This window comes from Triturus cristatus, chromosome 8 (assembly GCF_964204655.1).
Source record: "Triturus cristatus chromosome 8, aTriCri1.1, whole genome shotgun sequence".
Lineage (NCBI taxonomy): Eukaryota > Metazoa > Chordata > Amphibia > Caudata > Salamandridae > Triturus > Triturus cristatus.
In genome coordinates, this window is record NC_140591.1 from 813,993,772 (window position 1) to 814,018,636 (window position 24,865).

At 42.4% G+C, this 24,865-nt stretch overlaps 1 protein-coding gene across 1 annotated transcript in view; it reads right to left on the reverse strand.

Moving 5' to 3' along the window:
• The window catches only part of NALCN (sodium leak channel, non-selective), a 2,843,734-nt gene that overhangs the window by 453,658 nt on the left and 2,365,211 nt on the right, over positions 1-24,865 (reverse strand). The window contains exon 18 of the mRNA XM_085622267.1: positions 16,222-16,358. Coding sequence (XP_085478393.1) covers positions 16,222-16,358 — 137 coding nt within the window. The remainder of the gene's footprint in view (positions 1-16,221; positions 16,359-24,865) is intronic.

The following is a 24,865-nucleotide window of genomic DNA, read 5'->3' on the forward strand; positions in this document are numbered from 1 at the left end:
GAAACAAAAACATGTTTTAACACTTGCTGGGATGGTCCTCTTGCAAACTTTGCACATATTCAAATTCTGAAAAAGAAGGTTTTAAGGAGCAACAAAAACCTGCAAAACAGTGAATTAAAAATTAAATGAAATAGAATTTTAATACTGAAAGCTCTTTTACATTATTTTGTTGCAAAATATCTGTCCTTTTTTATAATACAGTATATATTTTTTCCAAGAAGGGTTTATTAAACACCTCCCTCCCTGTACAACTAGCTCATTGTAAATTGTGCATAGCTAGAAAAGACGTACAAATTGATATCAGATTAGATACCAATGGAATATCTATAATACTGGTAGAAATGGGAAGGGCTGGAACAACCACGCAAGGAGTGCTGTTGGGTTGACACTGCATCAACCCCAAGGAAAGCAGAATTTTTCTCAATAAATCAATGTACAATTTGAAGAAAATAAATTGTGTAAGTGGGAAGGAGGATTTCCACCAGTAATGAAAAATGTATTTTGGGGTGTACTAGTGCTTGGAATGATGCTAAACAGTGCTGAAAAACTTGGTGCTAATTTTGTAGTAAGAAAGTATTTGGCACAGCAAAAGTAGGTGTTCTCCAGAATACCACACTCATCCATTGAGCCCAAGCTGCTTGTATGGATTAACTCCTTCAGGATACCTGGGCAGTGGGTCAAGTCTTCAGCAGCAATTCTTCAATGGCTAAATGGGACTACAAATGGAAGTTGTGCATGCTACAACTATAGAATAGCCCACAGTGGAGGAACGCAATGGATTGGTCGATTACAACAAATGGGCAATTGATCATCACATAAGTCGTCTCAAACACGTACACAGTTCTCCGGGAAACAAGAGCAAGGTTTGATACGTTGGCCTCTAAAATGTTATAATGGCTACTTTTGCAAAGGATTGCCATTCCCTACTAAATAAAAACACATTCAGTTAATTTCTATGAATTTGTTCCATTTTCTGCATGTGGCTTGCTCTGTGTTTCTTTGTGAACAGGCCACAAAATCCTCTTAACCCCAATTAGACAAAAAAAAGGAGAATTGGGACAAATATAGATTTGGGGCTGTCGGAAGCAGGAGAGCCGTGGATGTCATTTTTGGGGATATAAATAATTTTCTCAGTTTCAATAATATATTTTTCCAAAGATGTAGAGCTATTTAATACATGTTTTATAAAAACTAGCATCAATTAACTTCTGGATAAAAAAAAACAACAAGGATTGAGTTGTGCATAAAAAAACTAAAAACGCCCCAGAGGCCACTTTCACAGGCTTCATATACCAACATGAGTTTTGGCGAATAGGCTGTGCCTACTTTTTATCATGCAGTCAGTGCTATGGTGTACTTATCACATTACTTATGTGGGTTTGATTTGTGTGCCAACAACTGCAACATTATCTGTATTTTCCCCAAATATTACAAACTTAAGATAACCCAAAACCCAACCCAACATTATCAGCAAAGGGTTCCATTATTTATTGCCCAATGACTTCAAAGCACTGATTTACAGAGGTGCTAGGTAACCTTCTTGGTTTGTGCCTTCACAATGAGCTATGAAATGTTACTGTTGGTGCACCCTGTGATTCTGTATAAACCATGTCCTGGGCATCCTAGAAACTGCCCCAAAAGAATCCCGCTTCTAAGGCGGTCCACCACCAGCAACATCTCCAAACTGGTGAGACACCTGTAAAAGGCGAAAGGAAACCTCCTGTGGTTATAGGCTCACTTTCTTTCTTGATTTTCTTTGGTCTTGTCCTAATTTACACCATGGAATTCCCTGATTTCTGAGTTACTGTATTACCTAACCATCTTCTGGACTTTGGAGATCTAGATTACTAATGAAAAGGAGAGAGAGTCTTAGACTATTTTCTGAGTACCGAATATTGATTCTACTTTCCATATCGCAATCACAGAACTGCTTGTTTGTTTAATACTAGTCCACCTCAATTTCTCCAGGAGGCTGAAACTTCCAGTTATTATACTGTACCTTTACAGCATGGTTTTAAGAGTAGTGTAGATGAACTTGATTGTTCATTTGTAATAAACCTTTTAGAACTTCACTACAGGTTCGTAGTCCTCATTGTGTAGCCAAATGGGTTGCACCGTTAATTGAAATTTTGACTGAATACAAAGACTAATTCCCATCACCTCTCAGTCAGGTTTAAAAGGAGGACCAATGGTATGCAAGTGGGTGCAGAAAACGCAGTATCACAGGCCTGGCGTGGAGCCAAATGGAAGTCTCCCTAATTAGATTATGAGAGGGGTTAGAAGGGGAGTCTAGTGAGTTGTTAGCCACTCCTTTGGGTTGGGTTACATAGAAACACACACCAAAGAGAGATTTTCTCAATTTTGATTTTTGTGAGATCAGTGCATTCTGGGTCAAGAATATGCCACAATTCACAGGAAGTGGACATTGCAGAGGAAGGAAACCTTACCCCTATTTGCTGGGTATCTCCCCTCTTGCCAGCCCAGAATGAGGGATAAATATGAGAAAACTGCAGGAGCTCCTCAGAACACTACCTGGAACACCAGAAGAAGAAGGACTGCAATGTTGGACCCTTGGACTGCACCACATAAGGCTTGCACTCAAAAAGATTGCGCCTGCAACACTCACAAGGCTTCACGAAGAAAGTGCGGTGCCTGACTAAAAGGAAAAGGCGTAAACTCCCAGATCAGCAAAGGGTACAATAGAGCTGGAACAAAGCCAAAGAGAGGATCTCCCCAGCTGACCAGTTTCAGCTGGACCTTTCCTGGACTGTGAAGGTGCAATGTGGGAAAAAGAACCTTACCCACCAAGAAGCAATCCAGAGTCTTACAACCCTTGTCTGGAGCTAGTGGACCCTTATTTTCCCCAAAGGAACTTAGAAATAACCAGATCTCAAAGTTTGGAAACTTTCTGCCACATTTGGCAGAAAAGCTTCAGGAGGAGACCGGCTCGATGTTGCGGGTCAAGCTGCCGTTGTCAACTTGTGAATCGGACTGACAGCTCTGGTTTGCCTCGCTGAAAGCTCCGAAGCTCCTCGCCTTCAAATTGAGGACAAAGACTTCCAGAGGGTCACCAAGGTATCGCACTGCTGGAGGCTGCTGTTGTCGAATTGAACTTCGGACCTAAGAAGCCCGAGGACCCGCTGATGAGTCCTTACTTGAGAAAAAAGTTCCACGAAAAACACTAAGTCTCATGGTAAACTTTTGTCCGAGGCCTACCCCTCAAACTATCTGACCTATGCTCCATAGAGGTTGACCTAAAACTTTGACTTTGTCCCGGTCCAGCATGACCAGAAAGCAGTAAGTGGTACTTTGTGCTTTCTGGCACTAGAATGCACAATTTTTGATTTCATGCTGAATAATTCAAATCTCCTGTTCCCTACATTGGATTTTTGTCATTTTTGTGTTGTTTTGGAGATAAAAATATTTTCTCTTTCGTTAAATTGGCGCTGTATTTTTATTGTGTTGTGACGTTTACTTATTTACTGTGTTGGTGGTATTAAATACTTTACACATACCTGTCTCCTAAGTTAAGCCTGAATGATCGTTTGCTAAGCTTCTAACAATTGAGCAAGGATTAATTTACTGGACTTGACTGGACCTCTTAATGATCATCTTATTATTACTAGCTGAGGGTGAATACCCTCACCTATTAAAAACCCACTTACCTACCAATACTGTCTACTTGCCCACAAGAGCACCTTAAATCGTGGGTATCAAAACTTGGTAGAACCCATTTCCTGTTTTGGTGATGGATGATGGTTTTGTGAAGTTTTCAAACTGTTTTTGATAGAAACTCAGCTGCATAGCTATAACCACAGTGAATTGTTTGGCTTTGCACCCAAAGCTAAGGACACTAGCACAAATGAGAGCGGTAGGCAGTTAATATCCAAGGGCATACACTTTGCTTCCTTACTTTATTTTTTATTTTTTTAGTGGCTGTAGCGATCAGAAGGGAATTACTAGTAAGAAGGTATCACATAAGGAAGTGTTTGTGTTTGACAGTAACGCTAGGAGAAAATCGACACTGTTATGAACTTATACTTGAATCTGAACTGAACAAAACCAAATACGGTTGAAAATTATCAGGGAATCTGTGCAATAATCAAAGGGGCTTATTAGACAGGGGAATTTATTTCAAGCCTATTTTAGCAGTATTCATTTTTTCTTTACGGAGTTTTATATAGCGCAAACTTGACCGTAAGGTGTCAGAGTTACACTGGCACCAGTTGTGTTACATGAGGACACCTTTATTTTTGTTAGGCTCATGGAGTGATTTGCCCAGAATCACAGGATGCTGCGCGTCCTTGCCGAGACTCGAACCCGGTTCCCCAGATTTTAGGTCGACCGCCCTAGCCCTTAGGGCAACTCCTCTCCCCAAATACAAAAAGGAACAAAGCAACCCTAAATATATGGTAGATGAGGCTCGGTTGGTGGAAGCAGTCCTTCTGACCCTCCTCCATTTTTGCATCGGAAGGAAACCTCTTGACGGCTGCCGTTTTGGGGCTATCAAGGTGAGTGGTCTAGCCATTTTCACACAAGGCAATTGAGGGAGGGCTACAAAAATGGCATGGTGGAGCCACCGTGCAGCTAGCTATCAGAAGGGAATTACTAGTCAGAAGGTATCACATAAGGAACTGTGTGTGTTTGACAATAACATTTCATTTATTTATTCATTTATTCTGAAATAAACAAAACCAAATATAATTGAAAATTATCTGGGAATCAGTGTAATAATAAAAGGGACATATTAGATGGGGGGAATTTGTTTTTAAGCTAATTTTAGACATGTTTTAGAAGTATTAATTAATAAAATACAAAAAGGAACAAAACAACCCTAAATACCTGGTAGATGAGGCTCAGTCAGTGGAAGCAGTCCTCCTGACCCGCCTCCATTGTTACGTCGGAAAATCCCTTCTTGGCTGCCATTTTGGGGCTATCAAGGTGAGCGGTCTAGCTGTTTGCACAGAAGGCAATTGAGGAAGGGCTACAAAAACGGCATAGTGCCATGATCGCACGCAGCAGGTGTGCTGATGGCATGCCAAAGGCAAGCCCTTCTGCACCCTGTCAGAATCCCGGAAGCGCCCAGCGCCAGCCATACTGCCGGTTTAGGGACCCACTATACACAAGGTAAGAAAATAATTACTCTAAGAAACAACTCTACAACCTGGATCCCAAATAAATCGGAACCCTTAATACTGACATAGAGTCTGTGACAGCCTCACATGCTGTTGAAAACAGCCCTGGCTGCAATCAAGGCATCAGAGAGGATAATGTAAATGTGATAACTTGTGGATTACTTAACACGTGCTCCCTTAGAAAACATGCAGAGGAATTAAATCTGTTATTTATCTCAGAGGATTGGAACCTATTTTTCTTTATGGAAACATGGCTCTCCAAAGACCCTGGAGTAGACCTAGAAAAAACATGTCCACCAGGATATAAAGTGCTGGTTCACTCAATAACAATAAAAAGAGGAGGGGTTGGCAATCATATTCAAAGAGAAATGGACCTTAACTAAACTAGAGATGAAGGAAAACCAAGGAGCAGAACTATCGGGGTTCTGTCCTAAAGGAAAAGAAGACTCCATCTTTTCTGGACTACTCTGTTACAGACCCCCTGGGCCCCTAAAAGAGGTCACCCAATTCGTCTAACAGTCAACTTTGTTTTGACCCACAATAACTGCCTCTTTCTAGGTGACCTAAATATATGGGTGGAAAAAATTCACCAAAATCAAACTAGGGACTTTATTAAAACATGTGAAGGCATGGACCTTTTTCAGCAGGTCATATGACTGACTCATGTAAAGGGACATACTCTGGATATGATCCTAGCATCTCCTGGCATGGTAACAGTCAAAACACCCACCCCTGTTAGCTGGTTGGAGCATTACCTGATCACATTCAATGTTAACAAACTGGACCATACAAATAAAAATGATCCCATGACCACAAACCAAATACTGAGGAGACCTTGGGTAAAAGTCACAGAATATCATGGTGAAGCAGTTTTTAACACCGAACTATGTTTTCAGGGGTCAAACCCAGTAGAAACAAATTACTTAGAGCTAGAGAACAACATTGTAAAGACATTAAACAAAGTAGCTCCTCTAAAGAGAATGAGAGACAAACCACAGTCCACGTCCTGGTTCACAGAGACCCTAAGGGATCTAAGAACAAAATGTAGAAGACTGGGAAGGCAATGGAGGAAAATCCTACACCTAGGATAATAAGCCCTACAAAAGTTACCCTTTAAGAAATATAAATAGGACTAAGGTAAGCTAGATCTGCCTTCCTCTCAACAGCTATTATGGAGGCAACCAACAAACCAAAGAATGACTTTGGTCTTGTTACCTGTCAAAAACAAACTATGCCTCCATCTCAGGAACTCTGCAATAAACGTAACCACATTATTGCAGATATAACGTTGCCAGCTGTGCCAGATCAAAAAGAAGAACCAGGTGAAAAAGACAAGAACTTAACTCTAGCCCAAAGACACCCCCCTGAAAAATCCCTGAAAAAGTAGATCTGCTAACAGAGACAGAATTTAAGAACCTCATTTTATCGATATCGTCGGGCTCACCATTAGACCCCATTGCCCATAGAATGTGGAAAGAGCGGTCGGATAAACGCTTTACAAAACTAAGACGGATATGTAACCAATCCCTTGCCACCGGGATGGTTCAAAGGGACTGGAAGAAGGCACTGGTGACTCCTCTAATATAAAAAAACCCTGGCAGATATTCAAGATCCTAGTAACTATCGCCACATATCGAGACTCCTCTTTCCAATCAAAATACTGGAGAAATACCTCAGTAAGTCCTTAGCATGTGTTTTTAGAAGAAAATAACCTACTTGAACCAGAACAGATGGCTTTTTGGCCAGCCCATGGAACAGAATCTACAGTAATTATAGCATCTAATGAACTGAGGATGCAAATGGACGGTGGTCATACAACAGTTTTGGTCATATTAGACCTATCGGCTGCATTTGACACTTTTTGTGACATTCCCGTGGCGATAGGGGCCTTGCCTTTTGTACAAGGCAGCGTTAAGCCACTTAACGTGGCTTAATGCTGCCTTGTACATAAGGCACCTTTTCACACTATGTTTAGCTTGAAAGGGACGTGCAGTGGGTGTTGTGGTGGGCGCTCCACTGCAACACCCATTGTATTTGACACTGCTCCCTATGTACAAGGGTAGCATACATAGGAGGCAGTGCCAAAATTAAAACCAGAAAAACCCTGGTCTTAAGTTGGCGAAACGGGGAGAAATGCATTATTTCTCCTCGTTTTTGCTTTTTCCATGTGTGCTGCCTTGTGCAGCACACATTGAAAAAGCAAAATGCCATGGTTTGTTTATGTACAGAAAGGTGTCCCTCCTTGTACATAAATAAACCTTTTTTAAAAATGCCATTTTGTAACTTTCAAGTGTGCTTCATGAAGCAGCACACATGAAATTTACAAAATGGCATTTTAGGATTGTTTATATGCAGGAAGGGACACCTTCCTACACATAACCAATCCTCCCCTGCACACAGATGCAAGGGTGCCTGCGTTGGCGCTAAGTTGTTAAACCTAGCGCCATCTCAGGGGAAACGCACAGCTGCACTACATTCTTGTAAATATGGTGCAGCCTTGCGTTTCCGAAGTGGTTGAGCCTGTCGTTAAGCCCAGGAGGTTAACGACACGCTTCGCCACTTCTATTGTACATATCTCCCTGTGTTCATACATTGCAGGTAAGCTTGTAAGCATTACTCGGGTTAAAGGGGCATTATAGTTAGGTGAAAAGGTCAGTTAAAACATACGTTTTTAACTAACAAAACCATCAGTTATAGTTATCTCAAGTAACTTGTGCCATAAAAAACTATTACTCACCTCCCTGCCATGCACAGTGTTATCATCAATCAATGTAATTTCAGATGTTGTAGTGATGTTATCAGTGATGCAATATAGGTAGGAATTAGCAGTGCATTGTGAGGGCAAAAGTTATAGTTTCTTTAGGGCATGAGTTAAAGTTATTTGAGACAGCTATAACTGGTGAATTTCAGGTCCTACACCTAGCCCCCTTCCCCTCGCTTGTGCCATGTCAGCTGTGCGTGGTGTGGGGTTGGGCGCAGGGCCTGGACTGGGCCAGATCCTGTGCTTAATCCCCTGTAGGTGCGGCCTGCTTATTATGTAATAATATAAAGGGTGTCATTTTAAGTAAGGCAGGCCTACTGACTTATAAATATAAAAAGCAGGCCTATTAGCTTTATCAATGGGTCAGCACAGCAAATTGTTTAATAAAAGTTCTAAAATATGCTCAATAAAGCCTTACTAAAAAAATCATCTATATGCCTTTGAGGTTTTTTTTATACAATTTTCAGGCCACAAAATGCAATCCTAGAACCCACCACAAGGAGTCTCTGCGCTCCAGCTGAAGAGCATACTGCTTCAGCTTGAAGTGCTTAAAAAATATGTAAACTCTCCAGGGGTCATGGATTCAATGACTCAGGAGACTCACAGTGTTTTTTGTTATAATGTTGCTGAGGGAAACATTAAAAACTAATGCTTGGCAGTGCCCTTGCCCCTTCTAGGGGCACCACCAAGATCAACAAAATATTTTTGAAAAACCCTTGCTTGGCATTATCTGGTGCTCCCGAGCTGGAGAAGTGAATGTGAAATGAGCAGCTACTCTGTTCACTTTTGGGTTTTTTTACTCAGGGAGGGGTAAATGGCTCATCTCCCCAAGCCTTTAATTGATCCTAAGGGTTGATGTTTATTTTCATGAAATGTGACCTAAGCCACGTATAGGCCCAGGGGACCCCATTCCTGTGTCTGAATTCTAATTTTTTATTTAAAGGGGAGGGCTCGTTGGAATGCCCTTTTTGAACCAATTAAGGACACCGGGGACCCCATCCCCTAGGGCCAATTTGTCCTCCTTAGGGAGGGTGGTATGGAGCACCAATCCCTGACCACTTAATGACCCTGGGTACCCCATCGTCTGGGCTAATTTGTCATTTTTTGGGAGGGGCGTGAGAAGGATGCAGCAGTGTCTGGTGACCCCAACATCCAGGACACTGTAGTTCTCTGACTGGAGGGATCAGAGAAAAGCTGATGGAGCCAACTCCCACTGCATAATGACAGGTGCAGGCTGGGGAACCAGCAGGGGTTGTTGGGGCCCTGGGGATCCTCCGGTGGCCCTATGGTCCACAATTGCTGTGGGAGTCCCCGATGGGCATCGGGATACCCACAGTAATATGTAAATGTTTTGAGGCCTGGCGGGACTGGGTCCCTGGGGCCTCTAAAAGGCTCGGAGAAAGCATCGGCACACCAACCTGCTCTAAAAATGAACGCATCCCTGGAGAATGGGGCTCCTGAGGCCTCCACAATTTTTTGACCTTAATTTCCTTAAAACCTCTAAACGTATTTACACCAAAACACAAGAACCATGCTTTCTGGACCAAGAGCTAGCTTTCTACCAAATTTGGTGCAATTCATTTGAGACATTTTTGAGGTATTTCTGTTCAATTTTTCTATGGAAAATTGCATGGGGAAAACATGTTTCAGGACCATCCTTTTTCTCAGCTCCTGCTTGATTGATCACCCTGAAAATGTGCGCAAAGGAACTAAGGTGACTGAACTTTGGTATTTGCAATGTTTTGCGAAGATTCGTCAAACAGTGCCAAAGTTATTAGCAAACCAAAAAAGCTTTTCTTACGGAAATAACTATAACTATCCAGTGGTGAAATGTTTGTACTGACCAGTCAAGGGAGGGACAAGAAAAAGGGGGTGTCCCAATTATGTGATTTCCCATGTTACTTACCATAGGAAACCTTGCTCTCTGATATAGAAAAAAATGCTAAATAACACCAAATTTGGCAAAAAGCTATTATTTTACTTTACTCAGAAGATGTGCTTTTTGTGTTTTGGTGTAAAACATTTCACTCATTCTTTGTGTGGATACTAGTAAAAAATCTATTCCATCCATCAAAAGTGCTTCACTTGTGAAATATTCAATTCTTTTTGCATGTTTTGAAACTTATAGACAACCATGTAAGAGTCCAAACATCGATTTAGTTTGTTGCTCCGCACTCACAAAACCTATAGCACACTTTCAGAATCATTAGTTGAACTCATGAGTAATTTCAACAATATTGTTATTTTAATATAATAAGTGAAATTATCGAAGATGTTACTTAACATGAGTGATTTCATATATGATATCATAAGCAGTGCATGAAGGAGGCTCAAGGCATTGTTCGTTTATTGAAATATAACTGGCATATTTCATGGGTTTTTGCTTTTTTTAACATTAGCTCATGTCTCATTCCAACACAAACTATATTGGCCATTGTAATTTTTAGGAATATACAAAAATATATAAACAATTAAGATTAAGGCACTTAAAACAATTAACTAATTTACCTGTGAAGTAAAGTCCTCTGAAGTAAAGTACTGAAACCCTACCCATGATGTAAATTCTCCTGATGTACTTACATGCAATGGAATAACTAACAATGTAAAACCTGCAAAGTAATAGTGATATACCTCTAATTATAGTCAACACTCCATTTTAGCGACGTTTATCATTCTCATCAAATTCCACTCTCCTTATTTCTGCTTATCAGTGATCTACCAAGAAGGTTACAACCCACCTCACATCCTTTCAACCAACAATCTTACAAAAGATTAAAACCTAAAGGGAGTGCCATGGGGGATCCAACCCCCGAAACACTAGAATGCTATCAGTTGCTAAATTTGCAAGTGGCACTCTATAAACTCAGAAATAAATAAATGATCATTTAAGTAAATACTCTGTTGTGATTCCTTAAACTACCAGTGAGTGTTCCAAGGTAAACATTATTATTATGCTCACATCTTTTCATGGCTAGCTAGATTGCGTCTGAAATTCTCAGCAGCAGTTTTAATGGCCACACCTCTATACTACCTCTTTTTGTCTAGAACCCTAACTATGTACATCAGACAATTTCTCCATCAGGGATTGGTTGTGTTCCAAATGCTCCATCATTTGCTATCCCTTACCCCAAGGCACCCCAGACCCAGTACAGCTTCTGGCCCCAGTATTCAAGTGGCCCTTTTAAACAGAAGCTCACTACTCAAATATTGTTGGGAAATCTTTAACCTTCTAACAGATGAACAACTAGTTATCTTATTTTTTTCAAATCCTGACTCAGTACTCTAACCCTGACCTTAGGACCAGCCACCCACCTGCTTTAAGATACTCTCCTTTAACTGTACATCTATTAACTTTACAGGTTATAAACTCTGCTCGGCAAATGGAATTTGTTTCCTTCTTTCTCACAGACATTTAATTCAGAGCTAACTGCCTCCTCGGACTGACCATTTTTGAGTCTTTTCTCTGGCATATTATACTATCAGAAACAAGTTGGGCAACATCCCTCATAAAGTACTGTAGATAACACTGCTCTCTACTTGTTTCCTGATGTGTTTTTTAGATACGTAAAACCATTTGTGTGGTCAGAAATGGACCAATTGACAATTTCCAACAGCAAAAATGCTTCATACATGGGGCCCTAAACTCCAGTGCTGCAGGGCTGGTAGGCACTGCCTTGCAATGTTTTTTCTCTATTCAGGACAATCGTATCCAGCCTGGAATCCTCCCTCCTTTCTTGGTCGAGACTAACAGGCAGCACAAAGTGTCAAGGTCAAGAAAGACATACTGTGTGCAAGAACTTACAGGAACTTGCAGCCCGCTTATTGCTTACCTTTGGTTGGATAAACTGTTACTCTTATTTGCTTGCTTTCTATTGGATTGTTTTTCTTGTTTCATCATGTCCATCTTGTGTTTGTCCCTCCCATGGAACATAGCCTATTTTCCATTGTTTTTATTGACAGGATTCTTCTATTGCTTCTGCTCACCTTTAGGGAACAACTTTTTTCTTTTTATTTAAGCACTCCTTCAGAGTGCATTTGTATTCCTCCTGCCTCCCTTGTGTGCTTTTTTCTCACACAAAGTTGCACTCTTTCACACTTGTGCTTCTCTCTCCTCTCCAGTATTTGTTGAACTCTCTCTTGCACCTCTCGCTACATGCTCCACGTTGCTCTCTTTTGTCAGTGTTCTCTCTGTTTGGTTGCTTGTAGCTTTTCTCCTTCTCCAACATGTTGCTTCTCGCCCTGCTGAGTTGCTTCACCCCCAGCCCACTGTGTTGCTTCACTCCCACCATGTTGCTTTACTCCCATGTCTGCCATGTTGCTTTCCTACTCACTCATTATGTTGCCTAACCCCCGGCTGCAGCATTGCTTCACCACTCCCCCACCCAGAACCAGCTTATCTACTTAGATTTTTTTTTCTTAAACAGCCCTTTCATGCAACATTTTAAAAGGGTGCTTTTGCACCACTTTTTTTGTATTCACTAATCCACCTTGGATACATGAATAAAAAACACCTGCATCTTTCTGAAGGCACGAGCATGTATGTGAAATGCCTGCACATGGCTAAAAAATGAAGCAGTAGCCACGTCATCATGTCATGATACAGCATGGTGAAATATCATTGGCAAAGGCAATAGGGCTTACAGGCAAGAAATATAGACTTTGTACCAATTTCTCTATCAGTTGGGAGTTACTTGAGGAGTTCTGCAGAGTTCCACCCTTTTTTCTATCTTTTTAATTTGTACATCCTGCCGCTATGTGATTTATTTAGCTCTTTGGCCTTAGTATCCTTTCATATGTTGATGATACCGGGCTTCTGCTGAGATTTGATCAGACATTCAGGATTATCACTAGCCAACTTCAAAGCCTATCTTTTCAGCAGTTACAGCAGGATGTCCATTTATATATTGGCAGACGAGCTATCGGTCACTGCTGTGATGGGGCAACCCATCTGCAGAGATCTAAATCAGCCCCTTTGTCTCTGCCCAAAAACCAGGCCAACTTGCTCTTTGGCCCATAGATGCACAAGGCATGATCCACCGGTTTACTGCAGCTCAAGGTGACGAAGACATTTCTACTTTACTTCTGGAGGATAAGGCTATGTGTGGCATAGTAAATCTGGAGTAATGCAAGGTAATGCAAGTTTCTGACTTGCATTACTTTGTCCTGTGAAGGTGTTCCTTGGGTGAAGCATGGGTGTTCACATGCATCCATCCATGGTTTTTGGTGCATTCCCAGATTTACTAATAATATTAAACCTGGGAATGCCTCGAAATGATATACCTTCTAAGGGAAGATGCAATGAGAAGAAATCTGTTTATTTCTCCACATTTGTTCCTCTTTCTACGTGTGCTGCATTCTGCATTACACACATAAAGAGGAAAAAGATTCAGAGCATTGTTTTTGTGCAGGAAAGTGCCCCTTGCTGCACAAAAACAATCCTGCCTGCAGCGCGGGCACCCATGCACCAGGATGCTAGAGTGCCTCAGTTGGCGCTTGGCAGCTGCTAGTGCACCAGCATAGAGAGAGTGAAAGCAGAAATTCCCCATATTTTAATGGATATGGGGCATTTCTGCTCTCTCCATTTGAAGCAGCACAGATTAACAGGTTGTCTTGGAGTATTGCGCTGCATCAAATGTTAGTAAATCTGCCCCTTGAGTCCCACATAATAAAACAGACTTCAGGCAAACACTATGATAGCTACTCTTACGTGTAATATTTGGTGAAGCATAAAATTGTGTATGGCAGGCAAATGAGCCTTTGAACACTGTATTTTTTATGTGGATTTTTTTCCCCACTATCCTTTCCTTAGACTTCAATTATAAATAGGCCTAGCCCGTTCACATTATTAGCATGGAAACGCATGTACATCTGTGTTTTTTAAAGGATCACATATGCGTGTGTTTTGAGGCCAGGAAACTACTTGCAAGGGGTATGAGAATTGCCACTATTGCACAAATTTGTCAGTCTGCACCTGTTTCTGACGTATGACTCATGACTTAACCTTTAATGAGCAAGGGGTATCCTAATCTGTTCTGTGAGAGCTAGAGCTATGCCAGATTTTCAGGATATCCAAACAGAATACGCCCACTTCCACTTAATGTATATGGGAATCTTGGGGCATAGTTTCAAGCCCCTTCCACGGCTGGTGCGTCACATTTTGTGACGCACCGGCAGCGCACTATGGTGCTCCATATTTACAAGGACACGTAAAGCCACCCTGTATGGCTTTTCGTGTCCTTGTAAATGCGTCACCTTTTCATGCAGCACTTTGCGTGAAACGGGCGCTCCATGGGTGTTGCTGTGGGTGGTCCCACGCAACAACCATTGATTCTGCCGCATTCTCAGATTTACATTTCGTAAGCCTGGGAACGTGTCAGAGTCCAACGCCTCCCCAGAAATACTTATATTTCTCCTCATTTTTCCCTCTTTCTTTGAATTCTGCAGCACATATATAAAGAGGAAAACACCTCTCGTGATTTTTTTTTGTTCAGGAGGGTGCCTGTTCCTGTACAAAAACAATCATGCCAGCAAGGCAGGTACACTTGCACCATTGTGCAGGGAGCCTGCGTTGGTGCATGGCAGCCAATTGTGCAGCAGCACAGGGGAGAGCTCAGGGATACGTCATATTGCTGTAAATATGATGCATCCATTTGCTTCGGAAGTAAAGCGACACAGCCAAATGGCTTGCGGAACCGCATTGCATTACTTCCTTGCAAATATGGCCCCTTATATATAGGTAGAGGTTATCCTGAAAATCTGATATGCCTTTCGCCCTCATTAACATATTATGACACCACTAGAATGTAATAATTATTATTATTTTTAAATTATAGCAATACCATGTACTGAGCAATGTAGTTGAAATTCATTCATGCATTTCAAGAAAGTTTAGGCAGGAAACGTGAGTCCAATAAACCGAAGCATATTTTCTATGTATAAGAGGAACTGTTGCATTGTTTCGGTACAGTGCAATAGTAACAGACAAGTTTCTTGAATAAATATCTATATATACATTTTTCAACTAAAACAACATATTTTAATTGACAAGTCTTACTAAAGATCGACTACAAGTAATATGAAACATGCTTTTAACATTTAATTAAAATAGAAGGCAATCATGCCCATAACCCTAATTTAACTTTCTATCTGTGAAGCTATGTTAATAGATATTCATAGAAAAATCGACCTCTGAAAATGGTCTAAGGGACATATTTACAAGGAAATGACAGAGCGCAGAGCTGCAACAAATTTTGCAGCACCGCGCTCCACCATTTCCGTAAAGCAGGGATGTGCCTTATTTAAAAGAATGCAGCACATTCCAGCGTTTCCCCTAGTGCTGGTGCGAAAAATAGCTGCCTAGCGCCAGCGTAGACACCCTTGCGCCATAGTGCAAGGGTTCCTGCGCTGCAGGGGATGATTGTTTATGTGCAGGAAGGTGTTTCTTCCTGCACATAAACAATCAATAATGTCGATTTGTTACTTCTATGTGTGCTGCATTCTACAACACACATAGAAATAGCAAATTGACATTAATTAGTGATTGTTTATATGCAGGAAGGGACACCTTCCTGCACATAAACAATCAATAATGGTGTTTAATGCAGCACACATAGAAAAAGCAAAAACGAGGAGAAATAAAAGTATTTCTCCTCGTTGTGCCATTCTAACACCTGCTATTGCATGGCATTAGTTTTTTGAGCTGCCTCAGATTTACACCTCCTTGTAAATCTAGGGCAGCGTCAAAAAGCAATGAGTGTTGCGGTGGAACGCCAACAGCAACACCCATTGCACGCCCCTTTCACGCAGATACCTGCGTGAAAGGGTACCATATATACAATGTGGCGTTCAGCCACACAAAGGGGCATATTATCAAGCCAGGCGATAAAATTATCGCCACTTTAGCGGCAGAAAACTGCCGCTAAAACGACGATAATGGGCTTGATAATATGCTCTATGGAATTCCAATTGAAGCCCATGTTAGATGTCCTTCACATTTAACATGGGCTTCAATTGGAATTCCATAGAGCATATTATCAAGCCCATTATCGCCTGGCTTGATAATATGCCCCAAAGTGGCTTAACTCCACTTTGTAAATATGGTGCAGGTCATTGCGCCACCGGGGTGTCAAAAAAACGTGTCGTTCCCGTGGTGCAATCCCCTTGAAAATATGCACCTGAGTTTTAAAACTAGCATTTCAGTGTCATTTATTTGCACAGTAAATTTGCTTGGCTTGCTGAGGGATAGCATTAAGCAGACAGACGTTGCACTAATGAGAACTGTCTTCTTCTTTAAAAACTGCAAACAGGTTACGTCGTCATATGTACCTTATTTTGGGAACTGTAAAGTCAGACGGCAGTTTAGATATTTTCACCATTTGCGGCCTGTTTGGAAATTTCTCGAAGATACGTAGGCGCAAAGGAAGCTTTTCCTTCGTGTCCGCGTTGGCCTCGCTTTGTTTTAGCTGGAAAGAAACAAACATACAAATTGCATTTTTCATTTCTGGAGAGCTGAAATTGAACGAAGCAAAAGAAATCAGCTAAGTGAACGCAAGATGGCAGCAAAGAACTGCAGACTGCAAATACGGACGGCCCAGCAGCCATAAGGCAGCCGAGATTTCAGCACTGCGAAATGAGCATAACAGAGTTTTCTGCAAAAGAATGGAAAAACACATCAAAGAGTTCAAAGCCACAGTAATTGCTTATTTACAGCAAACTGCAGAACCGGTTTTGGAAAGAAAGATTCACATGAAATATATCTATTTTTCTTTAGGGAGCACACATTTATTAGTATACTGCACAGTTCAAATTCCACATTATCATCATTCATCCTAACTAATATGAGCAATCAGTGTTTGCTGTCTTACAGAGACTGTTACTGTCACTTTGCACAGGAAAACTACTGTGCTAATAGTCACAAAGTTTCTTCAATATGATTGTGTCCAATTGCTCACATTCAACCTGGCTAAATAACTGGCTTTCTTTAAATAACTTTCTGATAATGAATCACTTCCGAATGGCAGAAAACATAAATGCAGAGTCCCTAGAGTGATTTGATATTTATTACCATTGCTGAAGGATGGCAGCGGTGGCTGCTACGGTGGTGGGAAGAAAAAAAAGAAAAGGTTACTTACCTGCTGGCCACCGCCTTCAGGCATAATGAAAGTTGAGGGGGGGGGGCCTGCAAGGTATACGAAGGGGCTCCCGCTCCGGATTTAATTCGGAGCTCTCAGGCCTGAGTACTGTGCTGAGGGGGACGCCTGGAGCGCGGGGGCTGCAGGGGGCTGCGGGGGCCTGTGTTACGTCCATGCTCCATCCTCTTCTGTTCCTGTGGACTCTCGCCAGTGCGCAGGCTCCCAGAATCTCCTAAGCCAATCACGTTGCTGCTGTCATGCTGGTAATACAATCAATCACCAGCATGGGAGAAGTGCCGGGGTTGGTCTGAGCGGCCTGGTTTGGCACTCAGACAGGGCCTGGGAGCCTATGCCTGTTCTCCACCCTGCTGTGCAACACAGCCTGGGTTAGAGAAATGCTAAGTGCGCATGTCGGTTTGGCTGTCCTGAGATGGCTGGCCAAACCAACATGCGCACTTATCGTGCCCATCATTCCTCGGCTCCTTCCTGCTCCATCAGGATAGAGGCTACCCAGCCCTGCCCTAGACTGCCTCGGTGCTGAAAAATAAAATGATGACCACATTGCTTTATTATCATTTTATTTTTCCTGCTTGCACTGCAGAGAGAGCAGTGTGGAGACGCTCCTCCGCCTTAATGGAGGACCCGCCGCTATAGGATAAAAGGGGCATCTTTAACAACTCCATTACTATTGTGAGTAGTGGATCCTTCTTTCTAGTACTCAACTATGGTAATATTGTTTGTTCTTTTACCATTTATAAATTATGTTAGAGAATTACAGCCTTCCAGTGCTGGTTTAATTTGCACTGTGTAGTCAGAAACCTTTTTCAAACGCTTAATCCTGCGAATGACACACCAAGAGTGAATGCCCATGTTGTGTATGCTACATTCTAAAAACGCAATCAAACTATAGTGATTTAAAAACCCATATTTCACAGGGAACTATGAAAACAGAAAATAATTCACGATTCCCTATGAAATATGGATTTCATCATCATAATTACCGCTAGGGCTGGTTTTAGCGTTGTTGGCACCCAGTGCGACAATCCATATCTTACTAGCACCCTCCAATAGAGCCCCTTATCTCTCCTTGGCACCTGCCCCACATTCATGTATTTATTTTAGTGCTACTTATTTTAATGTAGAGCACTTTACATCACACACAAACACTATACAAAGACAATGAATGAATGTGTAAACCAGAAAATGTTACAGGGGCCTTGAGGTCTAGGAGTCATGTCTCCTTCACTGTCAGGCATCATATGTTAAGAGGGCTTCATCTGATAAAAAAGAAGTGGAAGATTTACTAAGTTTTCATGCAACACAGAGCAATTGCTGTCCTCTGTTGTGTGAAAAGGACAGAGCACAATAGCGGCATCTCTACTAACATATGGACTTATTGCTTTTTCCCTTGGCGCCGGGTTACCTTATACTGCCTAGCGCCAATGCATGCAGCTTTGCACCATAGTGCAAGGGTATGCACATGAACTCATGAACAGGTGTTGTACTGGAAGGGTACCCTTTGGTTTTGTACTGTAAGGGCACCATTCCAATACAAAATTGTATACTTTGACAAGGTTCAACACTTTACTACTTTGCATGTGGGCTAAACAGTTACTCCTGCTTCGAGGTGTAATTTTCTGAAGTATATTCCTCTCTACCAATGATAGTAGATAGGGATTAGTATCAAAATCCGTTAGCGTTTGCATGGGAGCATCCATGTACCACCGAGAGTACATCCTCTTGACACAAAGTAGCACAAAGTAGAGCATACAGCTATGAAACCACCTTTAATTAAAGGAAATAATTCACAGATCACTTTTCTGTTAAATACAACCTTCAAAAGTACTGGAAAACATTCAATAAAAGGGTTCCTCATGTTCAATTCAATAGAGCTTTATTCGATTAAAATCATTAATCATAAAAGCAAAAACACAATGCATAAAAAGACAATGAACATAGCTACATTAACAGTTGATTCCTTGATTTAAAAATGAATTTTAAAAATGCGGTGTAATATATATTTTCTTTGAGCACAGAATATGCTACATTTTTACCTCACAAAAATGATACTGACAATGATGAAATGGTGTCTAAATGACAGCATCATATTCATGGGTGAGAAATGTTTAAGGCAACTCCAGGGAACAGCGATGAGTACCTGCTTCATCCCCAGCTATGTAAATGTATTCATGGGGTTGTGGAGCGATGACCTAGTGTCATATACTCAACATATAGGTCTCTGGCTACAATTCATAGATTACCTATTTGTTGTCTGTAAAGGAACAGGAAAGGATGCCATGAGCTTCATAGAGAGGCTCAGTCAGATGAAATCAACTATATTTATCTAGTACCATAAGTAGAACAGAAATTGTATGCCAGGACTTAAAGATTGGTGGTGGTGTTACAGGTCTGGGTGTTTTTGTTGCACAAGATGCAGTAACCTAAAAATCCATATTTCACATGGAACTCTGAAATATCTTCCTTATGCCATGGATCTGATGTCATAATGAGAATCTCTTTCGACCTTCAACATTGTCCATTGTTTAAAGAGTAAGCAAACGCTTCAAACATCCCTGGCCCTAGCCATTAATCATTGCTTAATTAGCAGTCCATTTGTGAAAGCCAAGCAAAACCATATCATGGGGCACAACACTTGCTCTAATGTGCTGTATTTAGCTTTACTTTGCTTAACCTCTATCTATTGTTTGCTCAACACTCTATTCATAAAGACTGAACATTCAAATTGCAGTCAGGGTCCATTGTAAGCTCTCCCTTGCAAGCAGCAGCTTCAACAAACTCTGAGCATAATCAGTGTTTTTGTTCAATCAATATCAAATAGAGAAAGGTTGACCATTCTTATTGTAGTTATACCCCTCTGTTATCTTTACCTTGCTAACAAAGCTCTCATTTCTAAAGTTGTTAGACCTGACCCTTTGGCAGGTTAACCCCCAAACTATTGCCTTTTGGCTCCTATTTTTGTGACCCTGATTTTGTTGGCTATAGAACTCTGAGCACTTTGTAACTGCTGATCAGTGCTAAAGTGCATATGCTCTCTGTGTAAATTGTGACTGTGACTGGCTATCCATTATTAGCATATTTGATTACCTGGTAAGTCCCCAGCAAAGTGCACTGGGTGTGCCAGGGCCTGTAAATCAAATGCTACTAGTGGGCTTGCAGCACTGGTTGTTCTCCCCACATGAGAACTAATAAGACATTCGAACCAGGAAGCACAAAGCATGAACATAAGATGGGAGCGGAACACGCCATCTAGTGGTAACATTTTTTATCTATGAGGATTTCTCAGATAATAGGAGCCAACACTGGGGGGATGACAACATTGGGATATTGATCAAGCACTGATAAAGTCCCACAAGGACGAAACGCATTAGCTGGGCCGAATGGATCGCTTCTGTCAAATTGGCATTTTTTGAAATCAAACTGGAATCAAAGCAACTCTCAAGACTCCTGAATAACTTTTATTAGTCGCATCATGACTATTTGATCTATTGCTGGAGAACAGTTTAACCATCTGTTGATTTTGTAATAGTTAATCCTGTATAGAATTGAGCGCTCCTTTTCATTTGTTATTTCTTAACCCTGTAATTGTATCTCAGATCAGCCACTCCAGTGTCTGCGCACGCAGTTGTGAACTGCCATGTTGACCGGGCAAGTGCACCCACTTGCCAGGCCCTAACATTTCCTTTAATTACATATAAGTCACCACTCATGTAGGCCCAAGGTACCCCCATGGGCAGGCTGCAGTGTATGTGAGAGGTAGGACATATGCTGGTGTGTTTTACATGTCCTGATAGTGAAATACTGTGTATTTCGTTTTTCACTATTGGAAGGTTGTCTGTCCCATAGGTTGACTTGGGGGCTGCTATGTAACATCTTACAAGTGCAGCTTGCCATTGGTACAAGATAGAGGAATAGAATTTAGGCTTTCTGAACTAAAAATTTAATAACACACCTTTTAGTGAAGGTGCTTTTTAAATTCAGTGTTTGAAAATGTAACTTTTAGAAAGTGGGCATTTTCTTGCTTCACCATTCTCTGTGCCTCTGCATGTTTGTGTATTCACCATCTGGTTTTGGAGTGACAGAAGAGTATGTTCATTCACTCTAGGCAGTCACAAGGGAGGTTGAGGTGTGTCCTGCCTTGCCTGGGTGACTCATCACTAGGCCAAATAGATCTGGTCTGCATTTAGAGTGGTAGGAGGAGTTTTGCTAGCAACTGAATAGGTTGTGTCTCCTTTGCACAATGCTGTCTCCACCCCCTGTGGCCAAGCTGGACCAGGGAGGACAGAACTGGTTCGTACTAAACTCAGAAGCTCTATAAACAAACAGAACAATGAGTAAATGGGGTGTAAGTATGAGACCGTAAATCCCAGGACTTTAGATCACTTCTGGAAACAAGAAGACCCTGCCAAGAAGAGCTGTGTGAGGAGCGCTGCCTTTTCAGTGTGAGGGGTGGGTTGGCTTGCAGTTGCTGCTTCTATCTGTGGACAGAAGAAAAGGACTGACTTTTTGCCTGTTGAGGTATCCTAGTTGTGAAACATCTCCAAGGGCTTGTGTGTGCTTGCCTCCTGTTTGGGGAAGACTCAGGAACATTAAAGTCTTCCTTGTGCTTTACTTGCTAAAAACCTTTGTGACCAAATTGCTGCACCAAACTCCCCCACAGGCTGTGCGCAAAGCCCAAGGCACTGCAAATCTGTGCCAAGAGGCCCGATGGTTGGGGAAGAGCTCTAATCAGAGGCGCGTCCCGCGCAAAGAAGTCTCTGTGTTGCCTGGCTACCAACATAGAAACAAGAAGTCCCCCGTGTTGCCTCAGTAAGACCCCCGGAAACACCGAAGTGCTGCAGCACCCAGGAAGAGGAAACGGTATCAGTGGCGGCACCGCCCGGTGAGTGAACCAAAACCACAGATGGGAGACTCAGGTAGGAGGTTGAGCAGGGACGCTTCCCGTGTGATGGAAGCAGGAGCATTGCCTCTGCTCGTGCTGCCGAGCCAGCCGCACCAGACCTGCATGCCTAGGCGCACCAACGTAGGAGAGACTCAACGTGCCTCCTGCCTCCTTGGATAGGGGAGGACGCCCCATGAGTAATTTGTTGTTCCTGACGTGGACTGAAAGGGAACTGCTTGAGTTCTTCAAACCCTCCGTGTGATACCGTTGGGGGCATTGGTTCTTTTTCCCCAGCTAGCTGGGCGGGAAGGAGTCCTCGACGGAGTTCCAGCTCAGCCTCTTTACCCCTCCCACTATGGAAGTTATTGTTGTAGGTGGGCAGGTGGTCTGATAGCCTATGGGCTTGAGCAGTGAATACCAAGTACCACACTGCATAATAGGAGCACCGGAATGCGGTGCCCTAAGGTCATTGGGGGGTTATGGTCATATGAATGTGGTAATTCTTGTGTTTTCCTCTACTGCATTTTGAGGTCCTGATATTGGGATCAATGTCATTTTAATCCTTGGGAACACCAAATAACAAGTGCCATTTTTCGGACCTACCTGTGATACAGGGGAGTTGTTTATGCCGTGTGCAAACTATAGGTGCCCACTGTAATGCTATAACTGGGATGATTATGACTACTGACAAGTTGGCAGAGCGATTTGAGATTTATTTGATGTTATATACAATAAAAGAGATATTTTTATAACCTGGTGTGGAGTCTCTTTTGTGGTGGGTTTAGTGTGTCACTGATGTGTGTGTTTTTCCCCAGCTAGCTGGGCGGTAAGGAGCCCTCGATGGAGGTCCAGCTCAGCTTCTTTCCCCCTCCCACTATGGAAGTCATTGTTGTAGGTGGGCAGGTGGTCCAATAGCCTACGTGCTCGAGCAGTGAGTACCCAGTACCACACTGCATAATAAGAGCACCTGAACGTGGTGCCCTAGGGTCATTGGGCGGTTATGGTCAAATTAATGCAGTCATTTTTGTGTTTTCCTCTACTGCATTTTCAGGTCCTTATATTGGGATCAATGTTGTTTTAATCCTTGGGAACACCAAATAACAAGTGCCATTTTTCGGACCTACCTGTGATACAGAGGAGTTGTTTATGCCATGTGCAAACTATAAGTGCCCACTGTAATGCTATAACCGGGATGATTATGAAGACTGACATGTTGGCAGAGCGATTTGTGATTTATGTGATTTTATATACAATAAAAAAAAAAAATTATAACCTGATGTGTAGTCTCTTTTGTGGTGGGCTTAGTGTGTCACTGATGTGTGTGTTGCGCAAACGCTTTACACACTGCCACTGGGATATGCCTGACTGCTCTGCCAACCTACCAAGGTGGTAAGCAGGGGTTATCTTGGGTGTTTAGCTCCCTTACCCTGACTAGAGTGGTGGGTTATGCCTGGCTTAGGTGCATACCCTAGCCATCCAGAAACCCCATTTCTAACAATAGCCATAATATATTTCTTAAGAAAAGGAAACATAGATTGTCTGAAGTCTTGTATTCATAACTACATTAGTAAATAATTGTCTCCTCTTTTTTCTAAAGACAAACAATAATGTTGAGAATTTCCGTTCCTTTAAACCTCTCCTGCTTGAAAAAACACATAGTTGTCATGCTAATTGTAACTAAATAATCACAGAATGTAAAAATGTCATAATGGTTATGTGTATTAATTTCTACTGTTGGTACCTCAGGTCCCTGGTGCTTACAAACCACTCGGTCTTCAGACTCATCACTTGTTATGGTACATAGCACTCACATAGCAATATAGGACCATATTACAGTTAGGCATTGCATGTATGGAACTGAGTCTGTTACATGTTAGACTCTTCTCTGAGTAGAAAATGCGTCAGTGGCATGTAGGCAAAGGCTCATAAAGGAACAGTGGTAGACATACATCAGTAACATGTTTCCCTTTTCAAAATAGTGGTAGATATAGGTAGAATAATGCTTCTACATGACTGGTAGATACAGGTAGAGGGAATTACCTCGAAGAGTAATGCTTCTACATGACTGATTCAAATTGAGGACATTGAGGGCCTGAGTCACAAAGGTAAACGTTCTCTTTTGTGTAAGTTTATTACTTTTTGGTATTCGCAAACTAAGTGCAGAGTTTTACAACTCTGCACTCCCTATACATATGTGTGCGGAGTCCGCCACAACCAAAGAATCCGCAATCGGGGCGGAGAACTCTGCACAAATGAGTATAGGGAGTGGGAAATTGTAAAACCCCACACTAAGTGGCCGATTCTGATCCAGGTTGGAAGGGCACCGAACGCGATCCGGCTGGAAAAACTACAAGCCGTATGTGTGTTTTCCGGCCGACTCGTACAGCTGTACGAGCGAGCCAGTACGATGCGAGCTACATGAAATTCACTGACCGAGTCGTTACCGGGTCCGTGCGTCTCGGTCGTAAGCTAACCGTGGCGTGCAATGGATGCGATTCACGACGGAGCCAGTACGATGCACGCGTCGGACAGCCTGTGCGAGCCAGAGTGTCCGGCTCGCAAAAGCTCCCGGAGTCGGACTTCGGGGGTCCGCGTCGGACCCCCCGACACCCGCAGCTGTACGACTCGCACACGGGGGAGACACAGGCATGTACGTTGTGGATGGCACCCACGCGTACCCACTGTAGGGGGTACACTTGTTCGAGACGTACCCATTCAGTCAATGGGAGCGCATGTACGCGTCGTACAACTGGCTCCCATTGACTTCTATGGGAGTCCGACCGAACCGAGTCCGACAGCATACGTGCGCATCGTATCCGCTCGGTCGGGCTGTAGGGGTCCGGCTCGGTCAGAAAACACTCCGGATCCGACTCGGTCGGAGTGCTTTCTGACCCAGATCGGAATCAGCCCCATAGTTTGTGAATACCAGAAAGTAGTA